This window comes from Eublepharis macularius, chromosome 19, assembly GCF_028583425.1.
Source record: "Eublepharis macularius isolate TG4126 chromosome 19, MPM_Emac_v1.0, whole genome shotgun sequence".
NCBI classification, from domain to species: Eukaryota; Metazoa; Chordata; class Lepidosauria; order Squamata; family Eublepharidae; genus Eublepharis; species Eublepharis macularius.
Window position 1 is genome coordinate 389035 of NC_072808.1, and position 14258 is coordinate 403292.

Sequence of the window (14258 nt, forward strand, 5' to 3'; positions counted from 1 at the left end):
TGCAATCAGATCCAACTTTGGGTTTTGCAGAACATAATTCTGGCAACTGGGTCAGAGATCCAAAAACCCACCAGGCTTTTCTCCCCTTCTGGTCAGCTGGAATTCTTGCTTTGTCCGGCAATGCTATTACGAGTTATTCTTTTGCTGAATAGGAAGCAAGAAATACACTTTGGGTTTTTCAGACAAATGCTGCAGGGCTCCATCTCCTGCAGATGTGGTTCAGCAGAAGACTTGGGCTTGAGCTTCGTTCTTCTTGCTCCTCGGGCACAGCTGCATTTCTCCCCAGTGGCTCCACAAGGTGTGCCTGATGCAAGCCTAACGCTGGGCCATGAAGTTATGCTCCTCTTTAGACTTGGTGCTGATTTAATATTTCCTTCGCGAGGTATAATTTTTAGACGATGATCGGCCTAATCGTGTTTTTCAAGAACAAATCTCACACAAGGCTCTATTCATAAAAGATAGTATGTTCTTCCAAAGGATAAATACCGTAACTAATGGATTTTGGAAGTCTGCTTTTCCAGTGCCTCTTAGAATATATGCGTGAATCCTGAGCAGATCTTGCATGGATTCTCTGTCACGCACAAAGACACACACACACCATTTTCTCTCTGTTGCTGATTTACTTATTGGTTAGCATACACTGGAGGAAAGAACCTAGATGTTGCTACTTCCTAGATGTTTCGTAGTAAAAAGACTACAGTAAGGAGTCTGATAGCACCATAAAGGATTGGATCCATTAAGGACTGGATCCTATCAGTTTGCCTGCTGATGAAGAAATGAGGAAAGATAATCTCCTTTTCAGCGCAGTCCTGTTTTAGGGAGCTTTTTGCACATGTAGGTTCCACAAATGCCAGCATAGCCTTTGGGAAGCTATGGCAGAATCCAGCCCATTTTATTGCAACTGAGGGAACGGGCTCTAGCTTAGGAAAGCTTATACTGTAATACAATGCATTTGTTTCTCAGGGGCCATAAGACTTGTTTGTTTTCGCTGCAATAAATTAACCAAGGTACGATACTCTGGGATAAAGTACAAAAAAACTCTCAACTGTATACCTTCCATCAATTCTGAATGGAAATCCTCCAAATGATTACACACGTAAAATTCCATTTGAAAAGAACTGGATTCCTCTTTCTGCATATTTGTTGAGAAAAGCAGAGGCTTGAATGATTTAAATGCATGTATGGTGCTCAGAACTGACATTTCAGGGGGTTGCTGTGAAGATTGGTGCACCAGAATGGTATATGAGACTCAATGTATATGCAAAGAGATGTGCTTTCTTCCACTTCACCCCACCTCAAATTCTATAGCAGACATGCTGATATGAACTAAATTGGCTACTATGACCCCGCCCCCATCATAGTTTTAGAGTGCTTAAGTGTTCAGGGATTATGAGGAAAGGGAGTGGAAATCAATCAGCAACTATTATAATTCTGTTATGTAAATAAGCATTGCACCCACATTTCTAATACTATGTTTGAATTGCATTCCACCACCAAAAAAGTATCACAGACCACATACACCAGCCTGGATTGTGCATTCCACCTCTTTCATGATTTCTTGTAACTTACTTACATTTACATGGCCCTCACTCCCTGCACCCTCTCCCCCCTCCCCTCACCACCTATATATCTCTAGCCAGTAAAGTTGAAGGTGCTACTGGACTCAACTATTTTGCAACTACAGACTAACACGGCTCTGGATCTAAGAACATATACACTCACTCGTTTACTTATTTATTTATACTCTGCCTTCTACACAATGTGGTACACAGATCAACTGACACCTACCGTCTCCATTTTATCTTCACAACTGCCTTGTGAGATAGGTTAGGCTGAGAGTTTGTGACTGGTCGAAGGTCACAAAGGGAGTTTCCATGAGGGTTGCCAGGGACCTCTACCCTCCCGGCAGGAGGGGGGGCACTCATGACGTCACTTGTAGGAGGGGCGTCATCGTTGTGCAGGCCCTGGGGGTGCTCCAAGGCTTCACGGTGGGCCGACTTGGGCCCCAAATGGGCTGATTCTTTAAGAATTGGCTGGGTGTGAAGTCTGTGAGCACTCCTGGGGCCCACACGATGACGTAAGTACTGCACTGAGCTGGGAGCATGCCCTGAGGGGTCCATTCCCAGGCCTCTCCTCCTGCTGGCCAGGTGAGTGGTGGCAGCGGGGGGGGGGGATGGGAACAGGGGATCCCTGCCCCCACCAGAGGACTGGCAACCCTGGTTTCTGTGGTAGAGTGGAGATTTGAACCTGGGTCCCCCAATACTAGTCTGACTCCTTAACTACTACACCACATTAGCTTTCATGTGAACACTAGCTCTGTTCAAGTTACAGTGAATGCACTTACATCCTGCCTGTGCAGGTGTCCTTCTGTTAGTAAGAAAGAGTCAACATGTATTCACGTTACAAATGAAACCGGGGACCAGTAAGCCAAACATGGCATTTGTATCACACATTTAGCTGTTCATGTGTTGACTATAACATGAGAATTACTTTCCAAATAACTCCTAGCATGGAGTTTGCCCTTTTCACCGTGGTTCCACATTGCAATCAACATTTTCATTGAGTTTCCCACAATAATAATAACATTAGATTTATACACTGCCCTTCAGGACACCTTAATTCCCACTCAGAGAGGTTTACACAGTGTGTTATTATTATCCCCACAACAAACACCCTGTGAGGTGGGTGGGGCTGAGAGAGCTCCGAGAGAGCTGTGACTGACCCAAAGTCACCCAGCTGGCTTCAAGCGGAGGAGTGGGGAATCAAACCTGGCTGTCCAGATTAGAGTCCTGCCGCTCTTAACCACAACACCAGACTGGCCCGAGATCTCTTTCAATCTCAGTCTCAGCCAGTTCAGACCCCATCAGTACATATTTAATATTAGGATTTTTTATAGTAGCATGTTTAATGGGTCAGATGTTTTCAAGGACATTCAGTCCAGACTGATGGAAAGAACAGGTTAATCAGTATGGACTATCCAGGATCAATGATAGTAAAGGGATGGGGGACGGATTTATCTCAGTATGAAGGCAGGACAAGCATCTGACCAGCTATGCCTTTAAACCATGAGTACATTTAAATGAGCATATTTATAAAACGAATTAACATACAAATTAGGAACATACAAATTAGGTTGTTCTCTTCTTGTGGAGAGGCAGCCATCGGCTTGGAATTTTGCCACCTCCATCCTTCCTGGTTCAGATAATCCATCAAATTGGTTTGAAAATGTGCTTGTGCTCCCTTGTGGGCATGCGCAATGCAATCAGGCGTTCATCTGAAACGACTCCTTTGAGTGCCACATCTCTCAGTGCCAATCTGCATTTTATACTGGGTGGGGGGGGGACACAATTAAAAACCACTTCATGCTAGAAGTTGTTGCAAAGAGAAGGAGGGGGGAATTCATGACACAACTCTTCCTGCCATTGTGTCATCCGGTTCCGTTGCAAATGGCCCCAGAAAGAGCTGAGCCTTGAGTTGACTGTAGCTACTGTAGAGACAGTAGCATTTAACAGGAACTACTCTTACCCTGCTCATAAAAAACACACCCAATTATTTAAACATCTGAAAATAAACTCTGCCCATCATGTCATTCTGTCCTAAAAGTCCACTTCACACTCATTAGATAGGAATCGATCTTCTCTCTCCTTCTGTCATGAGCAGAGCCGCTGTCAGAGCTGACGGCAGAAGGGCCCTCCTGCTGCTTCCCTTTCAAAAGGCGGGTCTCTTAGGGCTGCTCCATCCAGTAATTTTTTTCCCTGAGAAAAGCAGATCTGCTGTCTCCTATGAAGTGCGGCTCGAGGGCTTATTTTGCCGTGAACACATGGCTTGAGACGTGGAAGTGTTACTGTGGCTCTCGAAAGCTTATGCTACAATAACGTTGGTTAGTCTTAAAGGTGCTACTGGACTCTTTTTCATTTTTCTAATGCTTCTTCAAACCATGTATCGTATTATTGTTAAGCTACCTTGTTTTTGTCTCCCAAGAAGCTCACAGCTGCTTACGTAGGACCACAGACAATCTCCCACTTGAGCCATTTTGCACTGAGACCACCCATGAAGTCCTCAAGAGCAGACAATGGGAACTGCAACACTGTGGCCCAAAATGGGGTGGGAATGTGGATGAAGCCAAGTAGGGAAGGAGGGAAGGAGGGAAGCCAAGTAGGGAAGTAAGACAGTCCCAAGATAACCTTTTTTTAGCATCAGCATGGTGTAGTGGTTAGTGCCAGGCTAGCATCACCGGCTTTTCAGTTCAGCTCCCCAATGAGCAGTGAAGCGCACGGCTATGTGGTACAGCAGCCAGAGCGTCGGACAAGGATCTGGGAATCTCAGGTTCAGATCTCCACTCTGCCATGGAAGGTTGCTGAGGGACCTTGAGCAAACACTCCCTCTCACCATAACCTACCTCACAGGGCTGTTGTGAGGATGAAATGGAGAAGAGGTAAGCCACTTCGGGTCCCCACTGGGGAGACAGGCAGGGTATAAATGAAGTGGATAAATAAACGGATGACTTTGACTGCTTGCTTCTTGACCTAGCCTACCTCACAGGAGTGGTGTAAAGCAAAAACCAGGTCTACTTCCCAGAGCTTCTTGGAGTATGAAGCGGGGGGTGAGGGGGTAGATATGATGGCCAGATACCTCATCATAGATGTTTGACATGCATGATGGAAACTACACTCATTTCCTTATCCTGCCCCCGAATTGCAGAATGTATACATTTGCATTTATGTATAGGTTTAAAATATTTATATCCCACACAGTTAATAAAATATATCCCAAGGCGCAGGTTTCCAATACGCAGCTTACTTTTTGTCATGTGAATGCAACTGTCCTAAAACGAGATCTGTAAAATGTGCTATTAGGCTACGCTCTTGGTTGAGCTTGGAGAGGGCTCAGACGATATCTGCTTATTAGAGCTGAAGCTTAAATTTGACTAGAGGGTAATCTTGCATCTGCTGTTAAAAACAGCAGCCCATCCAACCCCCTTAATCTGTTATGTTGCAGAGAAAGAGAATGCTGACGTCCCCACCACCTTTCATCCTGGCGTGGGGGTCCGTGAGTCAGCTTTTGCTAGATTACACATTAAAACTGCATACATGAATTTGCAAACACACACACACACACACACAGAAAGAGAGAGAGAGAGGGGGGGGGATCCACTCAGACCAAATATTAGCAAATATCTTTGACTAGCATACTCTTGATCAAGAAAAGTAAACAACCAAACACCTTTGAATTAAATCTTAGTTCAAAACTCTTCCCTAATGGTCCCAATTAACCCCATCAATGCCAATGACTCTGTCCACTTTCACAGCCAGAGGTTTCTCCATCCAATTCAGAGCAGTTGTGTTCTTGGAAATCATAGTTTAATCCCTTTTATTACATTTCCACCCCATCTATCTCAAAGGAGATTAGGGTGGTGCGTGTAGCCACCTGTCCTATTTTGTCCTTACAACAACCCTGAGGTGTAGGTGAGGCTAAAAGAGCATTGCTGTCCTCCCTGGTGAAGGAAGGAGTTGAACGAGGGTTGACATTCCCCCGCTCCCACCTTCTGCCCCCCGCCCCTGCTTACCAGGCCGGTGGGGGAGGCACAGGTCTCCCAGGATGCGCTCCCAGAGGGCATGATGCACTCCTGCAGGCCTGATCTGGTCCTGCAGAGCGCAGGAGTGCTCCTGGGGCGGCCATGGCCCGCATGATGACGTCACTTCCTGGAAGTGACATCGAGTGAGCCCAGAAGCACGCACACGCTTTGCACGTGCGCCCCTCAGCAAAGCAGGTAGGTGCCAGGGCCCCCACCTCCCATTGGGAGGACAGGGAAACCTGGAGACCCTAAGCTGAACCTTGGCCTCTCCACAGCCTGTTATTCTAATCAAAATATTGATTCATCTCACAATCTCTAGCAATGTTTCTCTTAACACTCTGCATGGCTAACGTAAAGCCAGCTTTGATTGTTGCCGATCTTGAGAGGTGTGCAGGAATTTCCAGCAGCCTTTTGAAGTTAGGCTCTCACAGACCTTTAATGTCAAATATAAAGACAGGTAAGATTTACAATCAGATGGTCAGTCTCTGGCAAGAGTTTTTATTTATTTGGGTATTTCTACGCTGCTTCTCTCCACAAGAGGATCTCAGTATCCTCCTCCCTGCCTTCACAATGATCACCTTGTGAGGTAGATAAGGCTAGGAGAGAGTAGCTGGCCCAAGATCTCACAGACTTTCCATGACAAATTCGACGATCCGAGCCTGACACTCTGACCACCACACCACGGATCCCCAACCTTTTTGAGCCTGTAAGCCCCTTTGGAATCTGGAGGTGGTGAGTGCCACCCCAAAATGGCCGCCACGAAAGGTGATGCCAAAGCAAAAATGCTTGACACAGGAGCCAAACAGAATTTCTCCCTCCTCGCACCTCCTGGGAAGAAGGAAACCTCAGGAGGGAAGGGGACCACCCACTGCCTAAGGAAAGCCCAGTCTTCTCCACCTCCCAGTGGAATGCCTTTTCATTTGAATAAGGGCAGCCAGTAACAAGCCTTGCCGTACAATGGCCCCACCCACTTTCTGAAAAGTTCAGTGGAGGCCCAGAGAAGTAGTGAGGGGGGGGGGCAAAGGGAACCCTGTGGCATACCACGCTGGCTCTCAATAGGATCTGAGTAAGTAAAGCTAGAGGCTGAGGAAGGCAGGAGGGGGTGGATATCTGTAGAGGCTGTTTTCAGCAGCGAATAAATGGATAGCATTACAGCTGGCTTGCGCCTTAAGAAGGCTCACTCCGGCGGCATCTGAGAATCCCTGTACTAAAAGATTCCAAGAGCAGGAAGGTAAAGAGTCCCTAGTAGCTTTTCTGCCCCTTTGCACACTCAAAGGGCCATATGTCAATGGCACGTGCACTGAATCCGATCTAGAAGGAAGGCAAAACAAATGACCTCTCAAACCCTGTTGGGTTTTCTGTTGCATCTTGTTGCTGAAGCCTGAAGGCAGTCTGGTAAAATGGCTGTTAATACCAATGTGCAATTTCATCACCATCTTAGAAAAACTATTAAACACTTTTTGCTTCTTAGAGACACGCTGGAGAGCATCAAGAGGCAGCAAGAAAAATGAGGGACTTTCAGGGGCAGCTGTGTTTTACTAACCCAGTCATAATGCCCCTAAAAATCCTTATTGTTCTTGCAATGTTCAGCTGTGATTGTCAACAGACAGAGGCTTTCAAAAGTGAGTATCTGTTTTATGGAAAACCAAGGATTGCGCTGGCTGGCCCCCAAGGAGTCAAGCGGGCTCCTATTAAAGAGGAATTACAAGCCACTTTTTAACAATAACGAACCAGGATGTATTTTTGCCTTTTAAAATTGTTGTTGTTGGGCTTTGGTCAAAATTCATTCTTTGTTGTTCTTGAAACATTTTAAGACAAAAACTATGGGATTGGTTTGGAAGTGTTTCCCCTACATTCAGTACCTTTTCCTCTCCAGGATCCAGCTTGGGTGCGTGTGTGTGTGTGTGTGTAATCAGCGTGCAAATTTGCTGCCCTGGTGCTGATTGGCTAGCACCTGTGTTGTCACCAGGACACTCTACTTCCATCCAAATCCCCAGAGCGTTTTGCCATTTTTTTAAAAAATGTTCTAATTATTTTATGTCATGGCAAAGAATAAGCAAATAAGTATATGGGGTGTTTAAAAAAAAAAGCTGAGCAACCTGCTTATGTTTGGGGAAAGCAAGTGGTGTTTGAATTAATAACATTTATGTCTGTCATGTTAATTGCAAGATCAATAGAAAGCAAGACTCACGGAAGGAGAGAAGAACCCCCAGTGATTTCACTTTAAATATTGTACCTGTCTTATCCTTTAACTTCTTTTCCGAGCAACTGACCAACACATCATTGATCAGGGCTGGAATATTCTGGGAGTGAACATTGAATATTTAAGTACTTGTACTCCTTGGGTGTTTTTTTAAAGCCCCGCGCCCCACAGTTTCGCAGATCCCATGGCTTTGTTTTGCTTGTCAGTGCTGGATTTTAATAGAGCTTTTCGCAGATCCTTTAAGAGTATAATGTGAGTGGCTTTATGTCCACACTTTGCCATGTGCAACGTTAAGCAATTAATAATCCTATATATATGGGATCTGGTGCACATGTGAAGCTCCACAGGAGAGGCGACCGCCCCCATTCATATCAGAGAATACCATACAGAGTAGCTTCGACCTGCTTCCATGGAGCCATGGGTGTGTATCTGGATCCTTGGGTGTCATACAGCTATTGTTGATTAGTTTATAGTTTGTTTTTATGACCCCTAAGCTGAGGATTGGAACTTTTATAATGGGATGCTCTCCCATGATGAGTGAAGCTGTGTATACTCTGCCCTAAAGGGGGAAAAAATCAGAAGTCTCTGACAAGGAAATTCTGTTACTGTGCAAAGAAAATCTGAATTTGTCACACAAAAGTGGAACCAATTTGCACTTACACATTGATTTTGTGTCATTTTATGTGGCTCCTATTCATCATGGGGAACTGAAAAGAGCTATGAAGGGTTCTGAAGTGACTCTTTTACCTGCTGGCATTAAAGTTCAGCTCATACCTCCAGCTTCTGGGATTTCATCAGGCACCGTGCTCAGATATTTCTGCAATCTCAGGAGCTAGAAACTTGGTTTTCAGAAATGCTGCATTCTGTGTCCAATGCCATTTCTGCACTCAAATCATGGTGACCATAGTAGTCTGCCCAGCCTTGCTTATAAGCTATTCATGACACTCTAATTTCTAGATCCAGTTCTGTAATTTTAGAAGGAAGTCTTGAAAAGCATGCTCTTCTTAGACTTACCTAAAATCTAATTGCTTTTATCTTTTTATTGGTCCACAGGTTTCTATTCCCTCGAAGCACCTCTTGATCAATCTGGGCATTGATGCAGGCTACCCCAACTCACCTCCACACAATGAAGACTGTGGAATGAGCATGCAGGAGGGGCTAAGCTCAGCACCGCCTACTCTCAATACTACTCAGCCCATCAGGACTCTTGCTGGTTATCTGAAGGGGCTGTACACAGGTAGCCCTGACTGCCACTGTATCAGACCGGGAATCTCGCTTGAGAATGCTACCCATCCTAGGGGGGAGACGCAGGCAAAACTTGCTTCTGTTTCCATACTTCAATAATGGCTTCTATGGGAACTTCCAACCACAAGAAAACAAATTTAAAATTCACATTAAAATTCACCCCAGAAATTATAATGAGAGAGCAATACAGCAGCAGAAGAGACCTCAGCGCCAGAGGACTGGGTGAATAAGATTAATTTGCTGCTGAGTTGACATCAGACATAGTGCCAGGTAAGTTTTTCTGGGAAGAGCATTCCAAAGACAGGGTGCCTGGCCACCACAGAGAAGGCCCTGCCCTGAACCAGTGCCACCTGTCCAATCTCTAAAGGCAAGGCATCCAGAACAGGGACTCTGACGCTAGTCTTTAAGGAAGGAGAAGGTTCATATGACCCTCAAACGGTAACAAGGAATTATCTCTGGCAACTGCCAAGGACCCAATGGTTTGAAATAACAGTAAGCCTAAAACAATAATCGTTTTTATTTCCAATAAATATTTATTTATTTGCTTGCTTGCTTCTTTGTTTATTGCACTTGTGCCTTGCTGTACTTCCAGAAGTTGCACACATGGGATGGTCCCAGTTTTTCCTCATAAGAACCCTGTGAGGTAGATTAGGCCGAAAGACGTAACTGCCCATGGCCATCCCAGTGAGTTTCATAGCAGAGCAAGGATTTAAAATCCAGATTTCCCAGTCCAAGTCTGGCTAGGAAAATAAAATTCTGAAGCTATTCTACAGCCTCACTTCTTGGTGAAAGGAGAATTTAATCCCCACAAGAAGTTTGTAACTATTTGTGCATTATCTTGTGCAAACAAGAATTATATAAAGTGGCCTAAGGCAAGTAAAATGTACCGCATTCACTGTGACGGCTCCAAGTTGTACAAGGCCTCCACGCATAACGCCAGTGAGCACTTTGTGCTGAGTGGAATCACCTCCCTCCTTGCAGTCAGTCAGTCAGTCAGTCTGTCTGTCTGTCTGTCTGTCTGTCTGTCTGTGTCTATCTATCTATCGCCCTTTACGGTTCCCTTTCTGAGCGACTGCAGGAAGCAGCACAATGGCCACACACGTGTATCTTCTGGATAGCGTGCCCTCCCTGCTCTGGGCCCACCTGGCACTAAAGCCCAGAGAAAAGAGTGAGGGCTAGCACTACAGTGAGGTGTAGCCATGTTGTGTGGTGTTTAGGTTCCTCTTCTAGGATCTGGGAGACCCAGGTTCAAATCCTCACTCATAGGGGTATAGTTGCGAGGATAAAGTGGAGGAGGGAAGAACTATTTTATCAGCTGCTTTAGGTATCCATTGGAGAAAAAGAGGGGTACAAATAATTTTTAAAGAGCTTGAAAATGTAAAGATAATACCATAAAGTCACTGTCGTGGGTTTCCCAAGTTCCCTTCCCACCCCTGCTTAGCTGGACAGTGGGAGAAAAATGAAGGAGAAAGGGTCAATTTAAACAGTCGAGGTAGGAGCCTCTTCCCTCAAGGCAAGGTTACGGCTTGGAGTCTATGATCACCTCTGCTAGACTCTCGCTTTGCTGTAAGCAGGAGTTACCATAAGCTGGCTATGACTTGACTGCACTTCCCACCACCAAAATTATGAACGGTATGGAGAAAGGGGATATGACAAGGACCCTCCCTCCCGTAATGCTAGAGATAGGGGTCATCCAGTGAAAATAACTGGCAGGGCGTTGACACCTGCCATCAGAAAATACTCCCGTCAACACACAATTGCATACAGCATGTGATGAAGTGGCACAAGATGTAAGAGCGCCTGGCTTAGAGGCTTTAAAAGAAAACAAATTCATAGAGTATAAATCAGTCTTCAACTGCTATTAACCAACTGTATTTGCTGCCAACTAATAGCAAAAGCAATTGTTAACTACTATTAACTGACTGCAGTCTCCAAGTCAAGAAAAATACCCCTGGATGCCAGCGGCAGGTGAGCAAACAGAAGGGGAAGGCTGTTCCCTCCTTATCTGGCTTGTGGACTTCTCGGCGTCCTTTCGGAGAGGCTGTGGCTCCATAGCAGGACACCTGCTTTGCATGAGGAGGTTTGATCCCTGGCATCTCTAGCTGGAAGAGGCATGTAGCGCACAAGACCCCAGAAAACGGCTGCCAGACACAGCAGGCAGTGCCAGCCTCGACAGACCAGCGGTGCAATCCAGTACGAGGTGTACTCGTGTATGCTGCAGGAACTGACGGACCCGGACTCGGACGATTTGGTCCAGCAGGGCTCTTCTCACGTTGGTATAGCCATCTATGTGCAGAAGCACTTAGGCAGGAATGCACGCCAAGGAACTTGCACTCTGAATTTGGACACTGGGCAAATCAACAAAGTAAGAGAAGAGAGAGAGAGAGGCGATGTTTAAAAGGAGTAGAAGACATCACACCCTTTAAGTTTGTGGGACGCAGTAGTAAGTGAAGGTTATACATCCCACCTTACTTTCTGCTGCTTGGGAACTTGTATGCCTTGCGGACTCTTGTTTTGAGTCTAACGCACATTCACAGACTTTCAAGAACACACCACAGGAACTCCCAGCGTCAGGATTTGGTCCGGCCAATTTCCCAAATGTCCTCATCCAACACTTCCTCCACCTACTGGCTGGAAATGTCTTCTCTTGGTACAGAGGTGAGAAGGAAGGGGCTGCCTGTTTCTCTTGGCAACGCGTGTGGATGTGATTAGCGTTATCTGTGTTTGGATTGTTGTATTTAACGCAGAGGAGAGAACATTACCTCACCCGTTCGAGCAGGCTGCAGACCAAAAAGCCATTACATTGGAATATTTTTAGTGCTCAAAACAGGAAAGGCCTGCTGTGGCTAAAAACATTTTGTGATTCCCCCCCCCCCTTTCTCTTCATGATGCCGTTTTTATCCCCTTCTTCTAAAGCATCATGATGCTGATGACGACTGTTTGTTTCAGAAGGAAATGATTGTGCCCTTTTTTTAAAACTTGGGAATGATTCTCCTCGGCTTCCTTTCGACAATAAATCATGGTTGTTAAGACTAGAAGGAATTCTTGTTATATCTTTTCTAAATCCGTTGCTTTAAACTCTGGAGTCTAGAGTTTCTCTCACGGTCTGTAACTCAGACCTTGGTATTTATTTCTCAACTGTAGATCGTCTACAATGAACGGTAAGTCCGGCACATACCCCACCCCCACCTCCAAAGCCTCTGAAAAAACAGGCTCTGGCTCACAAAATCCTGCAACCTCATACGCGTTTGCCGCTCTTCAAGGTGCCGTGAGATGTTTTGTCATTTTGGCTGCAGCCGACTATAATCCAGCTACCCCTCTAGAAGACGATCATAGTGTGTCCTGTATGTTTTCGAGCTGCACATTGTAATGTACATGAGATCACGTACCACATACCTTGTGATTAGTTCATTCCTCTGCTTCGATCATTTTGTTCCAGCACGTATGCACATACATCCCGCTTCTGCACGTGCCTCTGTCTGCACGTTCATTGCCACAGAAGGCCATGAGCCCCATACACATTCCCCGGCTCACAGGGGCTGAACAGTTGCTTCCTTTAAATGAACAAAGCGGCCTTTGCAGGAGGTGCAGCAGAGGCAGAACTTCAGGTCACGCGTCTGTACGGTCTCCTCTATTCTTCCAGATAACCAAAGCCTAAGCTGCTAGTTCATGTCAGCAGGACAGTCTACAGCAAGTGTTTCCTTGGGCTTCTGCCCTCCCACTATGCTAAGCCATAACAAGCGGCAAGAGAGTATAACAATAATGACCATGCACATGTTGTGTTTGCTTGTCCAATGATACATTTAGTGTAGGGCTGCCAACTGATAAAAGAACACCACTAAATGGAATAAAGCTGTAGTAACATCTGTGAAATTTTAGGCAGATGTTCATCAGATATTCGATACAGTTTGGAGTGCATTGTTCCTAACTGCAATCCAATTCCATTGCATTGTTTGCCGTATTGTCCTTATTTGCATTGTTTTTAATTGCATGATCCACCTTCAGTCTCAGTAAAAAAAACCTCACTATAAATGAAGTAAATAAATAAATGAATAATTGTTTTATCATCTGCCTTTTGACAGATCAATCAATACATCAATTGCCCTTTCCGCTCATTTGCATTTTACTAAAACCTCAGTACAGGTGCCTTTCTGAGCTATTGCAGGAAGTAGCACGATGACCACACATGTGTATCTTTGGGATATCGTGTTCTAATCACCTATTCCTTGGCTCTTCCTTGGCGGACAAGAACATCTAGGAGAAGACGGAGACTGATAGTGTCATGTCCAAAAGTGTGCAGGTCCAATTGAAATCTAAATGTTCTACCAAATCTCCATGCAAAGAACGACAGCTGCTCCAAGTATAGTGTGCTCAGGGAGACCTTAAAGATTAACAAGAGCTGTATTAAAGCACCTGTGGATTAGCATCCACTTTTTCAGATATAATGAAAAAACTGACATTAATTCATGAAATCTTATTCTGAAATAAAATACGGTTAATCTTTAAGGTGCTATGACGCTCCTGTTTGTTTCTGCTGCCATTGCCTGACAAGGCTATCCATCTGGATTTTTTAAATAGGAAGAAGTTCTTGTTTTTAAAAAAAAAAAAAAAAACAGCAAGTGCTACAAACTCTTCTCCTTTGACCTGCCCAGTCTTGCCCACCAGAGAACTTCCCTGCTGGGTTTTTCAGGATCTCAACTGCCATGTCAGTGCCCATACGTGGGGCTGTCAGTGCCATCTTAAGAACGCTCTGCTGGGAGTAAGCCCCACTGAAGAGACTTGAGCAGAATCCTGAGTAGACTTGTTTAGGATTGCATTGTACGAGTACTCATCAGGACAGTCCTGAACAGTTACACTCCTCTAAACCCATTTACGTCAATGGGTTTTGGAAGGGTGTAACTCCGCTTAGCATTTTACTGCAATAGGATTAAGGAATTTATTCATCAGGTGTTCATTATTATTAAATTATTATTAAATTAAAGCTTCTAAACATTTTAAAATTATTCATATTCAACTTATTTCTTGGACACCAACAATTCACAGGTACTAAAGTGGGCAGAGATGTTTGGAGAAAGAGCTGCAGAATTTTCTGTTGATGGTTTGGAAATTCCTAGTTCCATTCCTTTTTCTGAAGCCCCTGGCAGAAAGGTGGAAACCACACTTAACAAGGAGGGCTGGATTCCATCCTGAATCTGTGTGCGTATTACAACTTCTGCCCTTATTATAAAAATTACT

At 44.9% G+C, this 14258-nt stretch overlaps 1 protein-coding gene across 1 annotated transcript in view; it reads left to right on the forward strand.

The window, feature by feature from the left end:
- Positions 1–12061, forward strand: part of LOC129346409 (hypermethylated in cancer 1 protein-like) — a 56632-nt gene extending 44571 nt beyond the window's left edge. The window contains exons 2-3 of the mRNA XM_055003761.1: positions 8832–9015; positions 10952–12061. Coding sequence (XP_054859736.1) covers positions 8832–9015; positions 10952–10995 — 228 coding nt within the window. The 3' untranslated portion in view covers positions 10996–12061. The remainder of the gene's footprint in view (positions 1–8831; positions 9016–10951) is intronic.
- The last annotated feature ends 2197 nt before the right edge of the window (positions 12062–14258 follow it).